The following is a 24,909-nucleotide window of genomic DNA, read 5'->3' as shown; positions in this document are numbered from 1 at the left end:
CATCTCCTGCCTACTGCTCCTGCCACGCCTCGCCTGCCGTCACTAGCAACCAAGCCAGGGGTAGCGACCTGGGGGTCGCCTGCCGCAGCAAGTCCATCCCGCCTTGCGGCGGGCTCTGGTGAAAACCAGCGGCCCCTTAGACTCCGCTCCCTGGTGAGGTTAGTGCCATCGCTGGTGACGGTCCAGTGGATCCACTACTCCAGGCATTACACTTTATCCTTCACTGAAGTTATGTAGTGCAATATCTGGTTAAAGCGGAAGAATTCCCCCAAGGGCAACCTATGTATAGTAACAAAATAATCTTTAGGGCGAATCCCTCAATGATAAAAAAAAGTTCCCTATCCTATAAAGGCCTCTATCCATCCACCACTGAAATTGTCTAGATTGCATCCCTGGGGGTAACTCCGGATTACCAAACAATGAGGCTGCAGGGGTATGAAGAGATTGAAAACCAAAGGGTCTGTGGAGACGATCCCAGAGCGCTAATGTGGAAGAGAGGAGTGGGCATAAAATGAGTGGCCTTTTACGCATTGGCATCCAAGGCAGAAGATCAATGGGCACTTTCGGACACGTTTGTTGCTCAATGTCTACCCACAATGGGCGAGAAGTCTTTCTATGTAAGACCACGATTGATGCAAGGCGGGCGGCGTAATAATATTTAGTGAGGTTAGGTAGTCCTAGTGCCCCGTTTGTCCTGCTCGTGTATAAAGTTCTACTGGCTACACAACAGCGACGGGGGCCCCAAACGAAGGTTAGGATCTCTTTCTGAAAAGAACGTAAATAGATAGAAGGGACATCAATCGGAACCGTCCTAAACATATATAGGATCTGCCAAAGATTTGAAGCCAAAGACAGGAACAGACTATAAACAGAGATCAGGTCATAAAGGAAATCCTGAGATTTCTCCTCTTTTCTAATCCATTCCTGGCTTTGGCTTCAAATCTTTGGCAGATAATCTGTCAGATAATCTTTCTGTGTAAATGGACCCTCATGCTGGGTTTACACGGAAGGATTATTGTGCGAATTTGCACGATAACGATCGAATTCGAACGATAATCGTACGTGTAAACGCAGCCAACGATCAAACGACGAGCGAGAGATCGTTCATTTTGATCTTTTAACTTGTTCTTAAATCGTCGTTCGCAAAAAATTCACTGATCGTTCCGTGTAAACAGTCGTTCACTGATTTTACCTATGTGCGAGATAGGCTTAAGCGATCGCAAAAAGATCAGAAAACGAATTTTCTGTACGATATACCGTTCCATCTAAACGCTGATCGTTATAAAAGAAAAATCGTTACTTCGAAATCGTTAATCGTACGATTGGGCGAATTATCGCTCCGTGTAAACCCAGCATTAGGGTCCTTTTAGGCTGCATTTACACACAGATTTATGCGACAGATTTTTTAAACCAAAGCCAGGAATGGATTTGAAAAGAGGAGAAATCTCAGTCTTTCCTTTATGACCTTTTCCCTATAGTCTGTTCCTGGTTTTGGCTTCAAAAATCTGTCAGACAAATCTTTCTGTGTAAACGCAACTTTACACAGCCCAATATCGGGCCATGCAAGGACGCAAGTAACCACTGTTTTGCAGTGCCTCAGAAGGCACAATCACACTGCCGGGCCACATGAAGAATCACAATATTGTTTGTGCAGCCAGTTTACACTGGGAGATCTGCGGTCAATAAAACATGCAATCGGCCGACAAGCGGGCTCAGCTGCTCGATTACAATTCTACAGGGGCCAATTACAGTAGGAAAAAGCATTTCTATCAGTGCTGTTTTTCAGTAGTCGATCTATGATTTTCGGCACATCAGGTTCAAGGAGTATTGGTGTTGGTAAGCAGAAACATTGAAGAAGCGCTTCAGTATTTATTTATTTTTTTGCTTATAAAGAGCAGGTTCCTGTATGCTGTGTGCTGACCTGTCTTAGCTGATGTGGCAGGCATAAGATTTCAACCATGATGATTCCTATTTGCGACTCTCTGGCTTTGCAAAGAGAGTGGGTCAAGTCTCATCACTGCAATTCCCCTAATGAAACGGAATGGGATCTAATCACTTCTTTGGCTGGTTGTGGTCCCTATAAATGAAATACCCTGTATAATATCTAGCATACCATATTATAAGGGTTTCATTTTCTAAGGTCAATATTTCATACACCCAGACCTAAGTGACATAAGATACACTCACAAAACTGCACCCACTGTTTACTGATACTAGGGTGTGTTTACCTATTCTGGTTTTATTGTATTTTTTTGTGCAAAATTTTGGCAAACAAATCTACAAGATTGCAAAATATAATTACCCTTAGCTTGGCTTCACACTGCCTTAAAATCTGGAAAAACACCACTTTTTTTTCTTTTCTTCTCTGCCGTTTTTGAGGCTCTGTGGCAGTTTTACCAAAATGCAGCATGCTGAGAGTGTAGCGTTTTTTGTTTGTTTTTGCAAACTGTGGCGGTTTATCTAACATAGACTTCAATGGGGTTGTTCTGGTTGTGTCAAAAACGCCATTGCTTTGCGTATGGCGTTTTTTCTGGCGTTTTTTGTCACCTTTTGTGATCCAGTAACTAGGTCATATTATGGCAGAAAAAAAAATTAGCACACAAAAACACCTAAACCACAAAAAAGATCATTCACACATAAAGTCAAAAAAGCTAGAAAAAATAGCAGGGAAAAAACGCCACAAAAAAGAATGTGTAAAGGGCACCCTAAGGCTTCATTCACATATTCCGTGTTCCGCACATAACACAGATGTGGAATGCCTGTAACGGACTCTCCCCGCCCGGGCAGCATCTGTGATTAGATGCTGGAAGCTGGGGAACTGTACAGATATGCGCCGCGCTGTAATGAAACAGTGGGAAGACGTCCATTACAGGCATTCCACGTCCATGTTCCATGCGGAACACAAAACATGTGAATGTAGCCTTAAAGGGCAACTCCGGCGTTTTTCTTTTTTAGCTTATTTAACACACATTACAAAGTTATATAACTTTGTAATGTGTGTAAATAAGCAGTCTCGCCCCGATCCTCCCCCTTACCGACTCCCGACTCTTCATCCTCCTCGGCGTCTTCAGATAAAGTGAATGGGAAATGAAAAGGCTGCTGGTGCACTTGCGCACCAGCAGCCTTTTCATTGGCTGGACCGCATCACATGGCTTCCAGCTTGCTAAGCCCTGATTGGCTGAGCTTGCTGGAAGCAATGGAATGCGCTGCAGCCTTTTTTCTCCCATTCACTTCACACAAACCTGGAAGTGAAGGAGTTCCGAAGACGGCGGCCGAAGGTGACGGAGTCGCGGGCGGCGGGAGATTCAAGTGCCGATCGTCACCGGAGGGATGGTGAGTATGATCTGTTTGTGTGTCTTTTTTTTTTTTTTTTTAGGTTCCGCCGGAGTTGTCCTTTAAACTTGGCTAGTAATTTAGGTGAAAGTCAGGGCAGTAGCCTGATGACCCACAATAAACATTGTGCATTCACTATTGATTACGGTTGTTGCGGGGCCTGGTGGGTAACTAGGTGGGGAAGGTTCTGGGGGAAAATAATACTGGGAGCCATGCTTCTACTGAGGTGTCACCTCATATAAGTGTTTTTTCTTAGTAAGTTCAGAAAATAAATTTTCCATTAATGAAAGTGCTATGAAGAATTGCTGCATTGTCTAGAGAAACATTGCTAAGGCAATAATTAAAAGACGAGCAGGAAATAGACCATGAACTGCTTGTTTGAGGTCATTGATTTATATTATATTAGTCACATGGATTTCTTCTGAAGAAATAAAATGAGCATGAATATTTTTGATCTTCCCGAACACAGTTCTATGGAAAATCCAATAGAAAAACATAAATGTGCGCTTCTAACTCAGAATTTATTTTCCACGCTATTTATTGAATATGATGTCAGGATTGGCTGTGAGGCTTTGTGAAAGATAGATAGATCGTAAATGCCGATTCCTCATTATAACTGCTGAAAATGGCCTTGAAGTGAAGCTTCACCTTTCAGTTTTACTTTATGGGTTGTAGAAAAAAAGTCTTGCTCCCTGAAAACCATCAGCAGGCAGGATATCTGAGAGATCTTATTTAAAATGTATTTTTAGGTTATGTTCACACTACGTAAGTTTTGTAATAATCACGGCTGTTGTTGCCGATTTGTAGTGCTGCTGTCTATGAAATCCTGGCCGGAGTGTATACACTCCGGGCCGGGATCGCTAGCAGCACCGCAAAAAACTGGCAATACAAAACATGCATTGAAAATAAATGGAATCCCAGCCGGAGTGTATACACATAGTATAGGCTCCGGCCGGGATTGCAAGTGGCCGCATAAAAAACTGGCCTCACTTTCCATTGTGTGCTATGGTGAATTGGGATGCGGGCACACCCGAATGCGCCCGCATCCCAAATCAACAGAAATGAAGTTCAGCCGGCCGGATCACAGAATGGCCGGTGTCATACGTTGTGTGAACCCGGCCTAAATCAGTAAGTCACAGTACTAGGTGTCATCCATTTGTACAGAGTTCTGTACCCTTTAAAGGCCATGTGATGCATGCTTTAGGAATAGAGTGATGCTTGAAATATTAATAATAGTGTAATAAATAGAATTATAGTAATAATAATATATAGTGAAATCTAAGAATCAGCAGCATGTTTAGGGAGTAGTAAGACTAGTAGCCACTCATCAAGAGCAGTAGAAATGATACCCAAAAGTTTGATGCTACTGGTATTTTTGTTATATGTCTTACTCCTGGGATTTGTTCAGCCTTGGTGTCCTACAAAGTAGACATTATCCATTTGCCCCCGGGCAGTTTATCATACTGTTGTTTATTACTAGGCAGGTTTGTAGTGTGGTATTAAACATACAGTCACTTATAAATAGAAGATGTATTTATAGGCTGACATTTCCTATTTAAACCAAACTGCATGAAAGATGGCCCCCTGCAAACACGCTTCCACAGAATCAGGACAACCATACATGATTTATATCATACAAGTCTGGTATGCAGAAATTCTCCGCCTTATCCTACAGTCAATGTATCTGACTAGAAGAGGCTAAATTAATAGCTGTAAAATAAGATTACTATACTACATTATACTGCTATAGCTTTATACTACATCATTGTAAAGTTAAAACCGAGGTTCAGTTTTCTTTTAGAATATTTGTGTTTCTGTGAAGGATTTGTCACTTCTTCCATAAAATTGTGTCCATGTCTGTAATCCATATAATAGTAATACTTACTGTTAGGCTATGTGCACACTGAGGAAAAGGCGAAAAATTTGAAGCGTAATCCGCTCTTAATTTCCACTTAAAATTCCTCCAGAAAAAATATGAATAGAGCAATGTCCCATTGTGTTCAATGGGATTTCTGCTCTATTGTTCACACGGCAGAATTTTCGAGCAGAACATTTTCCGCTAAAGGAATCCTATAGAAGTCAATGGGGGATTAAATTCTGCTTAAATTTTGCTCCTTTTCTGCCAGAGCTGAATAGGTGAGGAATTTCAAGCAGAAAACTTTCCTCTTCAATTCCTCGCCTATTCCTCAGTGTGCACATACACTGAGAGTATGTCCACACTATGGAATTCCGTGGAATCACCCGCCGTGGATTCCGCAGCTTGCGGCCGCGTGCATCTCCACTGGTTCCATAGGCTTCATTCTATCGTTTGGCAGATTCCGTCATCCGCCCAAAGTATGAACCTGCTCATTCTTCGGGTGGAAATCTGCCAAACCATAGAGTGAAGCGAGCAGGGGCAAGCTTCGGAATTCGGGGCGGGTGATCTGCCCAGGATACCCTTATTCTTCTTGAATTCCGCTCCTATTCTGCCAGAGCTGACTAGGAAAGAAATTTCAAGCAGAAAAATTTCCTTTGCAATTCTTCACCTATACCTCAGTGTGCACTAGAGATGAGCGAACCTCGAGCATGCTCGAGTCGATCCAAACCCGAACTTTTGGCATTTGATTAGCGGTGGCTGCTGAACTTGGATAAAGCCCTAAAGCTATGTGGAAGACATGGATATAGTCATTGGCTGTATCCATGTTTTCCAGACAACCTTAGAGCTTTATCCAAGTTCAGCAGCCCCCGCTAATCAAATCCCGAACGTTCGGGTTCAGATCGACTCGAACCCGGTTCCCTCATCTCTAGTGTGCACATACCCATGGGGTGGGTTCACACTGAGGAATCCGCGTGGAGAGGTTCCCACGGATTCTGACGCTCATCCTGTCTCGTGGCCACGCATCTCCTCCTGTGCCATAGACTCCATTCTATCCACAGGCAGACAGTAGAATCCGCCTGTGCATAGAATGGAGTCTATGGCACAGGCGGAGATGCACGGCTGCGAGACAGGATGAGCGTCGGAATTCCTGAGAACTTCTCCGCGTGGATTCCTCAGTGTAAATCCACCCTTAGAGTTAACATGATGTTTAACCGGAGTGCATGGTATAAGGCCTTATGCACACGCCCACTGAAGTTGCCTGTGATCGCGGATGTGTGATCACAGACAATTTTAGGGCCCATTGATTTGTAGAGGGCTGTTCATACAGTGTGTGCCACGAAAAAATAGAACAGGTTCTAGCTCGGAACATGATCGCGGCACGGATTCCCCATGAGAAATCTATGGGGTTCTTTTTTTTCATGGATTTGACGTCTGTGAATCCATGAAAAACACGGATATGATGTTCTAGCTTAGCTAGTTTTTTTTTTTTTAGTTTTTTTTTTAATTAAAACTAGCATCGTACCATTTTGAATGGATTTGTGGAAAAAAAAGACATGGATTGCAAAACTGATGTATTTTTTCACCAATCGCAGAGCTAGATAGCGGACTTCAATCCATTATGCTTAAAAATCACTGGATATGTGAATATGGCCTAAGGCATGTTCTCTTCAAACCTTAACCACAACAGTGGAGGAACAATCTTTCTCTTGTAGAGAATCCCAATTTTCCATCTTTCAGAATTGAGTGTAACAGCAACAACAGCACCAAGGAGACAGACTTGGTGTAATCCTGGTAGTTGGCAGCCACTGGCGTACTGTCTCTCCTGGCACTCACTGTATCTGCTCGTGCTCCAATCTCTTTCCCTGGCTGCTTTCTCCTCCAAGGCTGCCCCTACTGTGTCCCATAGGGAGACATGTGCTTTGTCTGTTCCCACAACTTGTTCCCCACCGGTACTGTCTTAGCATACACCAAAGGCTGCCCCGCTCCCTCTCAAGCGCCAGAGCAATATTGTGGTTTACCATAGCAAAGGTCTGTTTGAATCTGTATGTGTTCTTGAGCCTCTGTCTTGTGCTGTCCTATGGAACCTGCCACTTGAACATGTTGAGCTCTGCTGTATTACCAGCATCTGGACTGACTTGATCTCCTGCTGTGAACCCACATTGCTATTCACCTGCAGCAGCTTCTGGATTCAGCTCCTGCCTGTCCCTCTTAGCTATTCCATCTCTCCTACGGACGTCCTGGGCTGCTGACCTCCCATACCACTATACGGACTCTGCCTCTGCCATCATAGGGTCGGTTCCACACACTACCTACTTGTTGTCTGTTCCTGGTGTTTCTATCCCATTACCTGCCTGTAATCCACACCTGGACTCTCATTTGCAGTTGCCTGACTACTCAGTGACCCCTATTCCCCTGGTCTGCTGGTTCCCTGTTCTGCTGATTCAGAGCTTCAGAGGAAGTGATCTGGTACCCTCTGATTTCCTATGACTTGTCTCTTTTAATCTATTGAACACATGGCATATACCTAGGCACAGAATGGCGGAAATATTAGGAGGATTTGTAAGGGCATCAGATGTACAAGCGTCTTCACAGCAGAGAGCGAAGGCAAAGAACAGAGTAGTGTGCTGTAGGTGCAGATCCACAGGTACTCTGTCTGCAACCTCTGCTGTGCTTTATTGGATGCCATGCTTTCTTCTGTATACATTCAAAGTCATACAAAAGTATAGTACGGATTTAAGCTAAAACAGAGAAGCAATATGGCTTTGTGCATGAGGCTGAAGATTTCTGAAGTTTTTATTTAATCAAGGCAAAGCCAGCGCTGAAGAATACAGAGGTAACAAGGATTTCTATGTAAATAGATTATACTAGATGGTAATCACATTTCTTCTATCTTCTCTTCTTCCACTCGCTCGCACTCATAAAGATTCAGCAGAACAAAGTGTTGTTCTGCCGGCTGTTTCTGGAAGTGTTCCCACTTTACAAAAATGGTGTAGGAATGTATGTGTATTTGGTGCATGTAAAAAAAATCTTGATTGACTTCACTATCAACTATTCATGATCAGAACATGCAGAAATTTATAGTCAGACACAATTCTTATAAACATGGTCAAGGTCTATATTGATGAAAGGAAGTATATAGAGTTGAGCAAACCTTGGGTAAGTTTGGGTTAGTCCATACCCGAATACCCTGGATTTGATTACTAGTGGCTGAAGAAGTTGGATGCAGCCCTAAAGCTGCCTAGAAGTCATGGATACAGCTATAGGCTATGTTCCCACACATTATTTTTGCTCAGTATTTTGCAACCAAAACCAGGAGTGGATTGAAAACAAAGAAAAGCTATGTTCACACACTGTTGAAATGTAGTAGATGGCCGTCATTTAATGGCAAATAACGCCAATTATTTCAAAACAGTGGCTGTTGTTTCCAAAATAATAATGGCAGCCATCTACTAGATTTCACCAGTGTGTGAACAGAGCCTTTCTGTGCTTTCAATCCTGCATCCAGCTTCTTCAGCCGCCGATAATCAAATGTAGACCGTCCTGAACTGTAATGTCAGGTATTTTAATCTCACAAGCAGAAGGCCATAGCACTTAATAGCCCTAAATTCTCAGTGTGACTGCTTATTTTAGTAATAATGTGAGGTCAGTGATAAAAGGGTAAATCTGAGCTACTGTATGTCTGTCTTTGCTAGAGGACAAGCATTGACCTGATGAGTGTTACACCCCTGTTGGGGGGTGTACAGCAGAGCGTTCTACACATTACTCAGCTTTTAAGCCTATAAACATGTATAGGTTGTCATGATATATTGCATTATTCTTGATCAAATCAGCTGTTTTGAGTAATGAACTTGTTGTGGTCCTGACTCCCCAAATAAAGTTGAGATTTATGACAGTAAAGTAATTTTCTGGTTTGCTGACTACTGCATAAAATTTTAATTAGACAAGCAACGTATTAGTTGTTATTCCATTTCCAGTAAAACTGAAGGAGAAGGTGCTGCATTTAGCTTGCTGTTGGTTTATGCAAAATTTACAGGAAACTCTATGTGAAAGTTAAAGGGGCAATGAAACAACCAGGGAAATGAGCAGCTTTTCAGACAGAATCTGTTATAGCGCATATATGCTTATATTTTCCTTTTATTTCAATGAAAGTCAATGCTGTATTGCAGAATATACCTGCCCAAGAGAAAAAGAGAGAAATTACTGCACAAAACTGTACATGTGCGATAAAAAAAAAGTACGGTATATCCTTTGGCATTATGTGGATTTCTGCATCGATTGCTAATACAATACAATGTGGTTGGAGTGTTATCTGAGTCACTGAGTCAATGTAAACTGATAGCACACAAATAGCTGTATTGTAGACTGAGTAAACATCCACAGTGCAGGGAGAATAAGGGCCCTATTCCACGGGACGATTATCGTTCGAATTATTGTTACGTCGTTCGGATCTAAACTATAACCGTTCGGTTGAATAGCAGTTAAAGGGGTAGTGCGGCGGTAAACAATTATTCACAGAATAACACACATTACAAAGTTATACAACTTTGTAATGTATGTTATGTCTGTGAATGGCCCCCTTCCCCGTGTCCCACCACCCCCACCCGTGTACCCGGAAGTGTGGTGCGCTATACATACCTGTCACGTGCCGACTCGTCTCCGATCTTCAGTCAGCGATGTCGTCTTCGGACGGCCGGGCCGAATCCCTCCGAGCGTCCTGAGTGCCGGCCGCCCTCTTCAGCGTCATCAGATGCTCAGCCGCGATTGGCTGAGCACAGTTATGCTCTGCCAATTGTGGCTGAGCAGCCGATGACGCGGCAGAGGGCGGCCGGCACTCAGGACGGACGGAGGGATTCGGCTGAAGACGACATCGCTGACTGAAGATTGGAGACGAGTCGGCACGTGACAGGTATGTATAGCGCACCACACTTCCGGGTACACGGGTGGGGGTGGTGGGACACGGGGAAGGGGGCCATACACAGACATAACATACATTACAAAGTTGTATAACTTTGTAATGTGTGTTATTCTGTGAATAATTGTTTACCGCCGCACTACCCCTTTAACGATTAAATGATGAACGAGAGATCGTTGATCGCTTAATAAGACCTGGACCTATTTTTATTGTTGCTCGTTCGAAAATCGTAAGTAACGATTATCATTCCATGTAAATGGGTGAACGATTTCAGGCCATTCGCAATAACGGTCGTTTGAAATCGTTTATCGTTAAGGATTATGCGAACGATAATCGTCCCATGGAATAGGGCCCTAAGTAAGTGAACCTCTGTGTTAATGATTCATCAAAGAGCTGAAGGTTGTATTAGATGGCCTGTGCTGCTCAGTTAACCAGTGCCGTCTTTGCTGATCGACGCTTGTTTACTGAGCCTGTTACACAGCTTAGTAATCGTGTAGCCAGGGCTGGGGCAGCCAATGGTTTTAGAGCACGTCAGAACAGCCAGATAAGATGACCAGATGGGATGAGATTGGCAGTGTGGGTCTCACAAGTGCTGTATGTTACTTGACAATTCTGTTCTCATGCCAAGATGCAGACAGACCTTACAGGATGTATTATAGAGAGCTGGATAAGGCTACAAAGGCATTACTAAGGAACTAGGTGTACATCAGCTAATGGTTATTGGGTAGACATATTGACTACAGATGTAGAAATTCAGGACTGTTGCTGCTCTCTGGAGAACTGGGTGTCCTTGTTAAAGGGGTTTTCCTGGAAACATGGATTGATAGCATATCCACAGGAAAGATCGCAACGCCCAGGACTAGGGATGTCACAATACCAGAATTTTAAGTTCGATACCGATACCAGCTTTCTTATTTCGATACTCGATACTAATTCGATACTAAAGTTTGAAAAAAACACGGAAAAATACTAATATAATTTCCCCCGCCCAGACTGCAGATATAATGCCCCCATGTACAACATCTTTTATTTATGTGACTTTTTGATCACTTTGTTACATTTTATAGTTCTGACAATTATACGTGCAATGGATGCCAAATAAATGTATGTCCCTTTTTTTTTTTTTTTTTAACTTATTTTGAAAAATATGGCTTGGGAGGGGTTAAATGCTGCTGTCAGGTGTGACAGCGGCATGTACAAATAGCCGACACAAGCGATCGCTATGTGCCGGCTATTTGAATTTTGCGATACCATGAATCCAATCATGTATATGATGCCATCTTCCCCCCGTGAATTGTGGAGATACCAGGACATTGGACGTAGTCAGAGAATGCATCTGAGGTCCTATAGTGTGTTAGGTTGATACCAAGGTTCATTAAAGACAGCAGTGGTAGAACGTCCCCAACTTTCCCTTAGGTGATGAGTAACTCGGTTGTAATACCGATGCTGAAAAACAACAGATTGGAAATGAAGCATCCATCACACAATACAGCCCCGGTGTGCCATGCATTCTGGGCTGTGTTTTTCCAGAGTGTTATGCAGTGACATTTGCCATTTTGAGAAATACTAAAATTGGCAATTTGGCAGTTCAGCCTGAGAAGATGCCAGCAATGGTATATGTAATGTGCCAGCAAAAATGTATTGCAAAGAAAAGGCAATTTATTTTATTCTTTGGGTTGATGTAAGCATTTGGAATAGAGTAGGCACTCTGTTACCTCTAGGCAGCCACTGGGATCCTGAGGTCGCTGCTGATCGCTCTCCATTGTTAGCTGTAGTACAATCTCTGCTTAACACATAATAATAGAACCGAAGCCTCTGTCAGATCACGATGAATAATCCAGACTAGGTACAGTTTGGTGCCAGATACTAATGAAATGCTATGGACACCATCCATGTTTCTTCTACAAGTTATTTTTATAGTTATGCTTATGTATGTTTTTTATATTTTACAGGTTTGATTATCCACGAAGGATCATCAGTTTATCGGATCTTCAAGCGATGGCAAGCCGTGAATCAGCAATGGAAAGTACTGAACTATGATAAAACCAAGGACCTTGGGGAACCTATTAGTGGGACTACAAAGCTTGGGGGAAGGAATTCACGGACGAATCATTCTTCTCACAATGATAGAGGCCCAGGGCGGAGCCAGCGGGTTAGGACTATTTTGAACCATCACTGTGGTTATACAATCCTACACATCCTCAGCCACCTTCGGCCTAATGAACATCGAAATAGCTCAAACTCCAACAGAGAGGTGGTGATGAGAGTGACAACAGTATGAGAAATTGTCTGATTTGTTGAAGGAAATGGTTTGCTGCTATCCTTCACTGGCTATTACTGGTACCGCCATTGCAATGGTATCAGAAAGGGCAGGAGCTTTGTTTTGCTGGAGAAAACAGTGAATTCTGATCCCTGAGGCGCCGGCCTTTTAATGCATTTTGGCCATCTGTGTTAATATATGAAACGTCCCAATTTTTATTTTTTAAAAGTTGGGCCTTCTTTTATCTCGTAATATTTCTCTGTGCGTCTTATCAGCTACAAATTCTACCCAGCCCGAATTGAAACTATAGGGTTCCCTGAAACAACTGAATCAAATCACACCTGAAACGTTGAAATACGTCGAAAGCACAAGCCAGCGTTAAAAAATTTTTCAAAGACACAAAAAGTCATCACAAGAACCAAGTCTTAACTTTTTTACCTCAGCTTTAAAGGATGACAACATCAAAGAAAACCATAGATAGGATGCGAAACCTAAACGTAAAGATACAATTATTCAAGTAATTGTAAGAAATGCCTAAACACTGGGTAAATACAGCAAAAATAACAAAAAGACTCTGAAGTGGTTCACTTTCTAAGCGATGAATAGGTGCAATAAAACATATTTTTACGGCAAAATGGGATCTTTGCAATAAGACGCTTGTACTTTCCCTGGTTTTACATTTTTTGCATGAGTAAATGTAATTTTTTTTCCTCTCTTCTCCCTGCGGGAGGATAAAGAAAATAATATTTATATGCAAATGGTCTCCAACTACATTTCTTTTCTTTTTCTTCTTATTCACATACTGGGATGTAAAATTAAAGGCATCAGGTTTTTCCTGTAACTTTTGCACTCGTATGTCTGTGTATGATGATGCAAGGTTGTCACAGTGTTGCTTGGTTGTATTGCCTGATCATTTCCATTCTTTACTTAGGTAGTTACTGTATAGCACAGGTGTCAAACTACAGCACTCCAACTGTTGCATAAATACAATCCCCATCATGCCTGGAAAGCTAAAGCTTTGGCTGCCCAGGCATCATGGGAATTGTAGCTATGCAGTAGCTGGAGGATTGCAAGCTTGACACCCCTGGTGTATAGCAAATTGGTAATTTATTGTCATGGCACAGGGTGATCAAAGACAACTTTAGGCTTTGTTCCCACTATGTACTTATAAGCGCTTATAATGGCTGTTGTTGTAAAATAACGGACGGAATTAAAGGGGTTATCCAGATAAAAAAAAATTCTTTCAAACCAACTGGTTTCAGAAAAGACCAAAGATTTGTAATTTACTTCTATTAAAAAATCTCAAGTCTTTCCATACTTATCAGCTGCTGTATGTCATGCAGGAAATGTTGTTTTCTTTTCGGTCAGACATAGTGTTCTCTGCTGACATCTCTGTCCGAGACAGGAACTGTCCAGAGCAGCAGCAAATCCCCATAGAAAACCTCTCCTGCTCTGGACAGTTCCTGTCTCGAAAAGAGATGTCAACAGAGAGCACTATGTCAGACTAGAAAGAATTTACCACTTAATGCAGGACATACAGCAGCTGATAGGGATGGGAAGACTTGAGATTTTTACAGAAGTAAATTACAAATCTCTGGCACTTTCTCAAACCAGTTGATTTGAAAGAAAAAGATTTTTGCTGGACAACCCCTTTAATGTTCATGATCATCAATTCCTCCTGTTGTTTTACAACAATGGCCGTTGTAAGCGATTATCATAATGTAGTGGTTACATAGCTTTAAAGTTTCAATGTTGTTATAACTTTCAAAATCTAAATCAACAGTAGATATAAAGCAAGTTTGCAATATACATTCATTATTTTTTTGTTGATATCATGGAAAACAAAGCTGAACTTACCAGAAATCCAGGTCCAGTCTCCTGAAGGCAGATTTGCGCTGGTTGAAAAAAACAGACTAAACACAGGAATTCCGTCCAGTACAGAGAGTCACAGCTCAATGTGTCCATCAGTCACATGACTGCCTGCTCTCTGTGAGCGCTCAGATGGCCTGGGATACAAAGGACTTCCTGTTTTCTGACTGTTTCCTGTTTCTTGAGAAGAAAAGAGTCAGAAAACAGGAAGTGCCGTGTTCTCCATGATAACTAAAAAAAATAATGAATGTACATTGCAAACTTGCTTTTATATCACATCTACTGTTGATTTTGAAACTTGTAACAGTGACACTTTAAGCTACTTTAACAACTTGAAATTAAGATAAGTTAACAACATTTTGACATGTCACAGAGACATGTCAAAAGTTTTGATCAATCAGAATTGGAGTGTTTAGACCCCCAATGATTAGGACATGTCCAGGAGAAGCATGCTGATGTGCTCTTCACTCCCTGGTCCTGCCCAGCATATACTTCTAATAGAGCATGTCTGCTGCCACTGGACAGAGATCGTAGAGAGATGGGAAGTAGAGAGCATGGCCCACGTTCTTCACCTGGCCTTGTTCTCATGGGGGTCTGAACACTGAGAGACTCATTAGAACTTTTGACTCTGTGACACCAAAAGTTCTAATAAATGACAGGACACTTTAGGGTAGCGCCACACACACCGTATTGCAGCGGATTTAATCTAAATAACTCAACACAGCCTCAAATCTGCTGCGGATCCTGTACGTGTGAACGCACCCTTAGGCTGCGTTCACACTACGTATATTTCAGTCAGTATATTTCAGTCAGTATTGCAACCAAAACCAGGAGTGGATTAAAAAAACAGAAAGGCTCTGTTCACACAATGTTGAAATTGAGTGGATGGCCGCCATTTAATGGCAAATATTTGCTGTTATTTTAAAACAACGGCTATTATATTGAAATAATGGCCGTTATTTACCGTTATATGGCGGCCATCCACTCAATTTTAACATTGTGTGAACAGAGCCTTTCTGTGTTTTCAATCCACTCCTGGTTTTGGTTGCTATGAGGACCTGACTTGAGGACCAAATACTGCCTGAAGTATACAGTGTGTGAACCCAGCCTAAAAGTGATTGACTGAATTTTATTTTTTAAGTGTTATGCCAAAAAAAGGAATCCCTTTTACTGAATGCTAACCCAGGGATACATTATGTTTTTTTAGTGTGGAATCTGAAAAGTATAGTGCAATCTAAGTTCATGGGAAAATAGTGATATCCCATTTTAGTTTGTGCTTTGTATTTTTGATGCAATGCAAAAGGGGGAGTCCACAGCACAATCTTCATGTAAGACATGGATTTACAGCCATATTATGAGCTGAACGTTTTACCATATCTGAACATACCCTAAGCCCCTTTGGCACTGCTCTGAGATTTCTATTGCTAAAAGCTGACAAAACATTTTAAGCAACTTCAGATGATTTGAATGGCTCTTTAGTAAAAAACTGTATCTCAAGTAACACAGATGACTGAGAGACAGGAAAGGGGCTTTGGGCATTCTGGTTTTCACTATGGAAATCATTGGTGGACTGTTTCACATAGACTTCACTACTCTGTCCATCCTATGACATATAGTACCAGAAGAATATTTTGACTTAAAGCGACCCACAATCTGACCCACCAAACCACTTGTACCTTCGGATAGCTGCTTTTAATCGAAGATCTGTCCTGCGGTCCGTTCGGCAGGTGATGCAGTTATTGTCCTAAAAAACAACTTTTAAACTTGCAGCCTTGTGCCAAACGTCCGTGCCCTAGAGTATCTGTGCCCTAACTTTGCACCACCCCTCCGTCCCTCCTCCCCACCCTCTTCATCATTAGGAATGCCACTGGCAGGTTTTTTCCTATTCCTCTGCAGTGAACACTGCACAGGTGCTTTAATGATCCAGCCCATGTGCCGTGCTCACACAGATGATGAATACTAGAAAATCTGCCTGGGGCATTCCTAATGGTGAAGAGGGCGGGGAGGAGGGACAGAGAGGGTGTGCCAGCCTAATGCACAGACACTCTAGGCCACACCAGTTTGGCACAGGGCTGCAAGTTTAAAAGTTGTTTTTTAGGACAATAACTGAATCACCTGCCGAACAGACCCCAGGACAGATCTTGGATTAAAAGAAGCTATCTGAAGGTTTGGAGTAGTCATATTGTGGGTACAGAGTTGCTTTAATTCCCTTTTATTAAGACAAATGTAAGAGGGATCGAATCATGTGTTCTATTTAAAATACCCTGCAGAAAGTCCACACCAGGGTCATCCTTAGGTGAAAGCACCATTAGGCTGGTTTCTTGTGGGTGTAATATGGCCACTACAACCAGCCATATTATTGCAGCCATATTATGCCAATGTAAAACCAGAAATGGCCATAGAGTGGACCTGATTTTGTTACCTGGTACTTAGCATATTTGAATCTACTAAGCATCCTATAAAGCGGTACTCCAGCGACAAAACATATCTTCCAAATCAACTGGTTTCAGAAAGTTATATAAATTTGTGATTTTTATTAAAAAATCATCTGCTGCAGTCAGAGGTGTCATCAGTCTGACACAGTGCTCTCTGCTGCCACCTCTGTCTGTGTCAGGAACTGTCCAAAGCAGCAGCAAATCAAATAGAAACCTTTTCTGTTTTGGACAGTTCCCGCCATGGACAGAGGTGGCAGCAGAGAGCACTGTGTCAGGCTGGAAAGAAAACACCACTTCCTGCAGGACATACAGGAGCTGATAAGTACTAGAATACTTTTGATTTTTAAATAGAAGTAAATTACAAATCTGTATAACTTTCTGATATCAATTGATTTGAAAGCAAAAAATATTCACCATAGTACCCCTTTAGGGTGAGTTCACAGATCCGCAGCGGATTTCAGCAGAACTGAGCAGCAAAACCCCGCCCAAGCTGGAGACAAGAGTGGGGCTGTCTCTGGAAGAAAGTGACCATATTTTTGTAGCGCTGGATAACCCCTTTAAGGGTGCTGACTTTTACATACTTGCAGCAGGATGACATTTCTACTGCGAGTAGGTAATTTCATTGAAAATGACAGGGAAGGATCCTCAGCGGATTTCGCAGTGAACTTGCAGCGTGAAATCCGCTGCATATACGTTATGTGTGAACCCACCCTTAATAGGGTTTCTGCGGATTCCAAAGTACACAAGAAATAATATTTTATTAACATCTTAAATACACAACAATGTTATAAGTTTTTATAACTAAACTATAAGCAGGGCAGCCGCTGCAAACTCTGTAGGGAAAGGGGAATCGCACACTCCTCAGTATTACTGACTGTCAATACTAGCAAAAGTAGTTCTGTAACAAGCCATAGAATAGGATCGAAATGTCGAGAAGTTGCACTGACATATGTAAAAGAAAAAATATTTTTTCCATGTTACAGGTGTCCATAGCCTTTCATGTATATAATATAATCCATTTTCTCTCAATAGAGCATAATACAGCTTAGTAAGTGATCGTAGGTCTGTATAAGGACCACAATGAACACTCATACAGAGTCTTATCAACATTTTCTCTGCAGAGACAAAAAAGAGCCAGTCATCCAGAACATTACATGGTAGACAACTGTGTGTGGGCGAGATAGGCTCTTTCACTAAAAAGGATCGTTTGATGATGGTACTTTCATACTTTCCACTGTCTTGTTAATATATTCATGTTTCCAGTGTTCTAAGGCGGAAGGAGGAAGACATACAAGCTCAAAGTAAGTTCAAGAACACAGTCCTCATTTGTTAAAACTGTCTAAAAAAAACTGACCTTGTTGCCCATAGCGACCAATTATTTCACTTCTTTTGTTTCTGAGCAGTTTAAGAAATGTAAATGGAACATGGATTGGTGGCAATGGGCAAGATGGTCGTCAGTATTTCTCTTCATAAATAAGGCGTAAATAAATGGTGTTTAAATGTATCCCACAGCAAATGCACCGGCCTAGGACATCTAATCTAACATAGGGAGTGGAAAAAACATGGCATGAATTGATGGGGTTTACCCACTTGCCTGCTTCCACTGCCTCTAATTTCCCGGATTGGGGGGGGGGCAGATTTTTTAATTTGAGAGGCAGTTCCAGTCCGAAGTGCTCTGGTGACGTCAGCACTGCTGGCCTGAAGCTCTCTGGTGACATCAGCACGGCTGATGTGAAGAGCTCCGGTGACATCAGCACTGCTGGACTGAAGCTCTCTTGTGACATCCGCACTGCTGGACTGAAGAGCACTGGTGATGTCAGCACTGCTGGCCTGAAGTGCTCTGGTGATGTCAGCACCGCTGGCCTGAAGTGCTCTGGTGACATCACTGCTGGACTGAAGAGCTCAGGTGACATCAGCACTGCTGGACTGAAGCTCTCTTGTGACATCAGCACTGCTGGCCTGAAGCTCTCTTGTGACATCAGCACTGCTTGCCTGAAGCACTCTGGTGACATCAGCACTGCTGGCCTGAAGCACTCTGGTGACATCAGCACTGCTGGCCTGAAGTGCTCTGGTGACGTCAGCTCTGCTGCCTGAAGTGCTCTGGTGATGTCAGCACTGCTGGCCTTAAGCACTCTTGTGACATCAGCCCTGCAGGCCTGAAGTGCTCTGGTGACATCAGCACTGCTGGCCTGAAGCTTTCTGGTGACATCAGCACTGCTGGCCTGAAGCACTCTGATGACATCAGCACTGCTGGACTGAAGCGCTCTGGTGACATCAGCACTGCTGGCCTGAAGCTCTCTGGTGACATCAGCACTGCTGGCCTGAAGCTCTCTGGTGACATTAGCACTGCTTGCCTGAAGCGCTCTGGTGACATCAGCACTGCTGGACTGAAGAGCTCAGGTGACATCAGCACTGCTGGACTGAAGCTCTCTTGTGACATCAGCACTGCTGGCCTGAAGCTCTCTTGTGACTTCAGCACTGCTTGCCTGAAGCACTCTGGTGACATCAGCACTGCTGGCCTGAAGCACTCTGGTGACATCAGCACTGCTGGCCTGAAGTGCTCTGGTGACGTCAGCTCTGCTGCCTGAAGTGCTCTGGTGATGTCAGCACTGCTGGCCTTAAGCACTCTTGTGACATCAGCCCTGCAGGCCTGAAGTGCTCTGGTGACATCAGCACTGCTGGCCTGAAGCTTTCTGGTGACATCAGCACTGGCCTGAAGCACTCTGATGACATCAGCACTGCTGGACTGAAGCGCTCTGGTGACATCAGCACTGCTGGCCTGAAGCTCTCTGGTGACATCAGCACTGCTGGCCTGAAGCTCTCTGGTGACATTAGCACTGCTGGCCTGAAGCACTCTGGTGACATCAGCACTGCTGGCCTTAAGCACTTTTGTGACATCAGCACTGCTGGACTGAAGTGCTCTGGTGACGTCAGCATTGCTGGCCTGAAGCACTCCATTGATGTCAGCACTGCTGGCCTGAAGCGCTTTGGTGACATCATCACTGCTGGCCTGAAGTGCTCCAATGACATCAGCACTGCTGGCCTGAAGCGCTCTGGTTACATCAGCATTGCTGGCCTGAAGTGCTCCAGTGACATCAGCACTGCTGGCCTGAAGTGCTCCAGTGACATCAGCACTGCTGGCCTGAAGCACTCTGGTGACATCAGCACGGCTGGCCTGAAGCGCTCTGGTGACATCAGCACGGCTGGCCTGAAGCGCTCTGGTGACATCAGCACGGCTGGCCTGAAGCGCTCTGGTGACATCAGCATTGCTGGCCTGAAGTGCTCCAGTGACATCAGCACTGCTGGCCTGAAGTGCTCCAATGACATCAGCACTGCTGGCCTGAAGCGCTCTGGTGACATCAGCATTGCTGGCCTGAAGTGCTCCAGTGACATCAGCACTGCTGCCCTGAAGTGCTCCAGTGACATCAAAACTGCTGGCCTGAAGCTCTCTGGTTACATCAGCACTGCTGGCCTGAAGCACTCTGGTGACATCAGCACGGCTGGCCTGAAGTGCTCCAGTGACATCAGCACGGCTGGCTTGAGCATGTGCACTCCTAAGGTTGCTGTGGAAAGCATCACAGCTACATCAGGACAAAGTAAAGGGTCACAGAAGTAGACTCAGGGCAGCTGAAGCTGGGAAACAGAGACGCTGTCAGACAGGGGACAGGGTTAATCTACATGTACTAGACATGCTCCTGAGATTCAGCCGTCCCCTGTGATGTAGCTGGAAACAAGTGCACAGGTGCGTTCTACCTACTAAAACCACCTGACAACACTGAAAATGTCTTTTTGTATACACTTAGTGACATACAGTACCTGACATATCAAATGAAAGATCAACCATATCGTGCATGCATAGGCAGGGTCTATCAGTCACTAGCTCTCAACTCAGGCATTGGTGCGTTGGACACCATTGGTGACAGACTGTTGGAAACAGCCTGTCTGTCCCTATATTATGAGGCTGCCCTTAGCAAAGCCAGTTTAGGTGAAGGGTTCCCTATGTGTACCCACCCTGTGTGCAGGGGGGTGAACGGAGGTTGGGGGGGGGGGGGAGTAGCTGTATTTTGTAAATAAAAGATGAATAGGTCCCTACCTATTCTTACAATGTAATTTATCCATATAGTGCGCTCCCTGCTGGATACTTCATATGAATTACACCTGATTCATGGTGTCACGGTTTTTTAGAGAAGTTGAAGCCTGCCTGATCTACTAAATTGAGGGAAATATACACTAATTATGGGAAATGCACATAAAGTGCTATTAGGAATTTGTCTAACTTTCCTTATGTAATAACATATTAAAAAATACATTTTGCCTGTAGTTGTCTTTCAATAAAACTAGATAAAAACTAAATAAAGATAACACCCCTACAAAGCCCCATAAGTGAAAAACTAAAACCATTATAGGGCCACAATAGGGCCATTTTACTAATAACTAATTGGAGAAAAAAATTATAAAAAAAAAAAAACATTAGAAAATCTGTGTAAATGTGCATATTGTTGTGTTCGGACTGACCTATAGAATAACAGTGTCATGTCATTTTTACCATAAAGTGCATTATGTAGACATGGGAACCCCCCAAAGGTTACAATATTGCATTTTTTATTTTCTAATTTCACCCATTTATATTTTCATAAATAATATTTGGGGGTTCCATCATACATGTTATGGTAGATTGAAAGGTGCCATTACATAGTACACCTGTTCCTAAAAAAAACAGCTTTTATATGGCCCTGTAGATAGAAAAATGAAAGTGCTAGAGCTGTTAGAAGGGGAGGAGGGAAAAACTAAAACAAAACGCAAAATTTTGGTCATTTTGGGATGGGTCATAACGGAGTTAAAGGAGCCCTCCACCATGATCATAGGCCCCAAAAGGATGTTGCTTTCACACAGGATTGATCTACTGTGTTTCAAAAATTCTTAAAAAATATTTAACAAAAATTCTTGATTTAAACACTAGGTAATTTTCTGATGACACCTTCCTTTTAGTTGTACAGTTGCTCAGTCATTGTCTCTAGTAAGGATCATCTGATTTCCCGTATCCTATGTGCACACCCACTAACCAAAAGCATTTATTATGGTCTGTCATAACAAAGAATCTATGCCTTTCAGATATAGGCCAAATGTGGCTTTCCTGCTCTTTGGGTTGAGATGACGTATCTGCCACACTGAAAAATGCTTCAGAAACAGAACAAAACATTCACTATATTTAATTATACTCCATGGCCGACTAGCTCCATGGGGATGCTATAATGTTTTTACTGTAGCAGCTGAAATAGATGTGGCCATTACTAACTCTCTTGTGAGTCAACAAGCTGCCTTATTGGGCTTGTGATGCCCTTGAAATCTGCTCCTATAGCTCATTACCCATGTCAATGATATGTGGGAGCTGAGTACAACGCCACAGCATTAACTGAGTATAGTAGCTTTAACTGGCAATCATTTAAGTGACTGGCAAAAACCAGAGTAGTCTATGATTCAGTCAAGAAAATAAAGTCTTTCATTTATTTCTTATGATTTACACGATAATTTCATAAAAGACAAGTTACCAACAAAAATAGATGGCACAGCAATAAAATACAATATTACGCACCTTGCTCTGAGTAGTATATGTTTTCCAGTACTTTATACTATTTATCTTCACTTTTTTTGTGTTTCAGTACCATTAAATAGACTTTCACTCACTCAACAACTACCAACGGACTACCAGGTTACTGAGGAATCACATTACATACTGCCCATATAAGTCTATGGAAAGGGAAGGGGAGGACTGGGGTGGGGTATAAAAAAAAAAAAGAACGGTGCAGACAGAGACTGCAAAGAGACAAAAATTTCCTTTGGGTATTAGATTATTTTCCTAAAAAAATACTTTTAAACTTGAAGCCCATGCCAAACGGGAGTATCTGTGCCCTAACTTTGCACCATCTCTCTGTCCCTCCTCCCCACCCTCTTCATCATTAGGAATGCTCCAGGCAGATTGCCTCCTATTCCCCACCTCTGGCAGCCCGGCACATGGACTGGATCGTTAAGGACCTGTGCATGTTCAGCATGGAGAAAATGTTTCAGCGGCATTCCTAATGATGAGGAGGGTGGGGAGGAGGGACGGAGGGGTGGTGCAAAGTTAGGGCACAGATACTCACGTTTGGCACGGGCTTCAAGTTTGAAAGTATTTTTTGAGGACAATAACTGCATCACCTGCCCAATGGACTGCAGGACAGATCTTGGATTAAAAGCAGCTATCCGAAGTTACAAGTGGTTTGGGGGGGTCAGATTGTGGGTACAGAGTTGCTTTTACTTTGTTACTAACAGAAAGAGATGGGGTTAGATTAATATAGCAAGGTGTAATTTTTGTAAAGTGGGGTAACCCTCTTTCTGAATTGGGTTTGAGAGTAAAAACAGCCAGACACAGAGACATCAAGGAGACTACACAAGAACGTTGTGTGAGTATAAGAACTCCAGGGCTTCAATCACAGCTTAAACTGTTCAGTACTGTTGTACAATGTCCTTTATGCTGGTGCTGCTTCTTAGGGTGTATTATGAAGATTAGAAGAACAGGATCCCCTTTTCTGTGTGTGTGCAATGTATAGAAAACATCACGGGAGCTAGTCTCCACCCACTAATTCAGAGACAAGGGAAAATTACAGATGGAGTCTACAGAGCAGAAATCTGATGGAAATACCACATGGGATATGCCTTAACAAACAATGGAGATCCTTGCCTAAAACGCTTACATTCATAATTTACAAACATTCATACCCTTAAAAATCTATTTCTTTCCAAACATGTGTTTTTCTCCAAGCCTGCATGGAAAATCAGCTATGGTTTTGTGAAGCCTGATTGTACCGCCTTACAGCAAAACATTATGGTCCTAAATTTGGAATATTCATCTGTTACATTGAAGTAATAATTGTATTAAAGTGGACCTTTTACACCAGGGGCAGGGAACCATGGCTCTTCAGCTGTTGCGAAACTACAAATCCCATCATGCATGGACAGCCAATGCTTAAAGGGGTATTCCAGGGAAAATCAATAATTTAGCAAAGGAAAGGGTTAACCAAGGTTAACACTTTCCTAATATACTTACCTGTTGTTTTTTGGCCCCCCAAGGAGATCTCCGGTCCGGTCACGTGATCTTGCAGCTTGTGGCTCGGATCCTCTTCTCCTTCCGGTTCGGTGACGTCACCCGGCCGGCGTCGCTCTCCGTATCATTAGCAGCAGAGCACTGAACCCTGACTGGCTTGGTAGCGTGCAGCCAATCAGGGTTCAGTGCTCTGCATCCCCACACGCTTCAGAGTGGGGGTCCCCTGAGGCTGCAGTAATTTATCAGGGGTCGTCGGGCTCAGTGCCGGCACTGCACTACAGCAGGTGAATGCGGGGTCTGGCGTCAATCATCACGCAGACCCCCCCCCCCCTTGTCAGCGATGCCGACCGAGTCCCGGGAGAGGATGCGGCGGGCGGCATTACTTCATTCATAGCTACCAGACACCCGGCTGCCCGCCGCATCCCTTCCCCCCAGGGACTCAGGGTCGGCATCGGTGGGGAAGTAATGTGTATCGGCTGCTGATCCCCCCCGGCCCCCCTCCCTGTGTCCCTGTCAGAGATCGCTCACCCCCACCCCCGGAGCGGAGCGTGCTGCTGGTCCCGATCTCTGCACTGGTCTGAAGCCCCTGTACTCAGCTGACAGGCTCTGTGTACGGAGCAAGACAGAAATCTCTCCTGCCTCACTCACACAGAGCCTGTCAGCTGAGTACAGGTGCCTGAGACCAGTGCAGAGATCGGGGCCAGCAGCACGCTCCGGGGGTGAGCGATCTCTGACAGGGACACAGGGAGGAGGGGGGAAGTCCTGCAAAGTAATGTGTATTTGCTGCTGATCCCCCCTGGCCCCCCCTCCCTGTGTCCCTGTCAGAGATCGCTCACCCCCGGAGCGTGCTGCTGGCCCCGATCTCTGCACTGGTCTCAGGCACCTGTACTCAGCTGACAGGCTCTGTGTGAGTGAGGCAGGAGAGATTTCTTGCTCCGTACACAGCGCCTGTCAGCTGAGTACAGGGGCTTCAGACCAGTGCAGAGATCGGGGCCAGCAGCACGCTCTGGGGGTGGGGGTGAGCGATCTCTGACAGGGACACAGGGAGGGGGGCTGGGGGGGGGATCAGCAGCCGATACACATTACTTCCCCACCGATGCCGACCATGAGTCCCTGGGTGGAAGGGATGCGGCGGGCAGCCGGGTGTCTGGTAGCTATGAA

The 24,909-nt window shown here is 43.7% G+C and overlaps 1 protein-coding gene across 1 annotated transcript in view; it reads left to right on the top strand.

The window, feature by feature from the left end:
* The window catches only part of MARCHF9 (membrane associated ring-CH-type finger 9), a 127,452-nt gene extending 114,287 nt beyond the window's left edge, over positions 1 to 13,165 (top strand). Inside the window, exon 5 of the mRNA XM_069972255.1 lies at positions 12,056 to 13,165. Coding sequence (XP_069828356.1) covers positions 12,056 to 12,384 — 329 coding nt within the window. The 3' untranslated portion in view covers positions 12,385 to 13,165. The remainder of the gene's footprint in view (positions 1 to 12,055) is intronic.
* The last annotated feature ends 11,744 nt before the right edge of the window (positions 13,166 to 24,909 follow it).

Source organism: Dendropsophus ebraccatus, chromosome 5 (genome assembly GCF_027789765.1).
Source record: "Dendropsophus ebraccatus isolate aDenEbr1 chromosome 5, aDenEbr1.pat, whole genome shotgun sequence".
In the NCBI taxonomy this organism is placed as follows: domain Eukaryota; kingdom Metazoa; phylum Chordata; class Amphibia; order Anura; family Hylidae; genus Dendropsophus; species Dendropsophus ebraccatus.
Note: the sequence above shows the minus strand (reverse complement) of the source record. Positions and strands in the feature narration are given on the sequence as shown.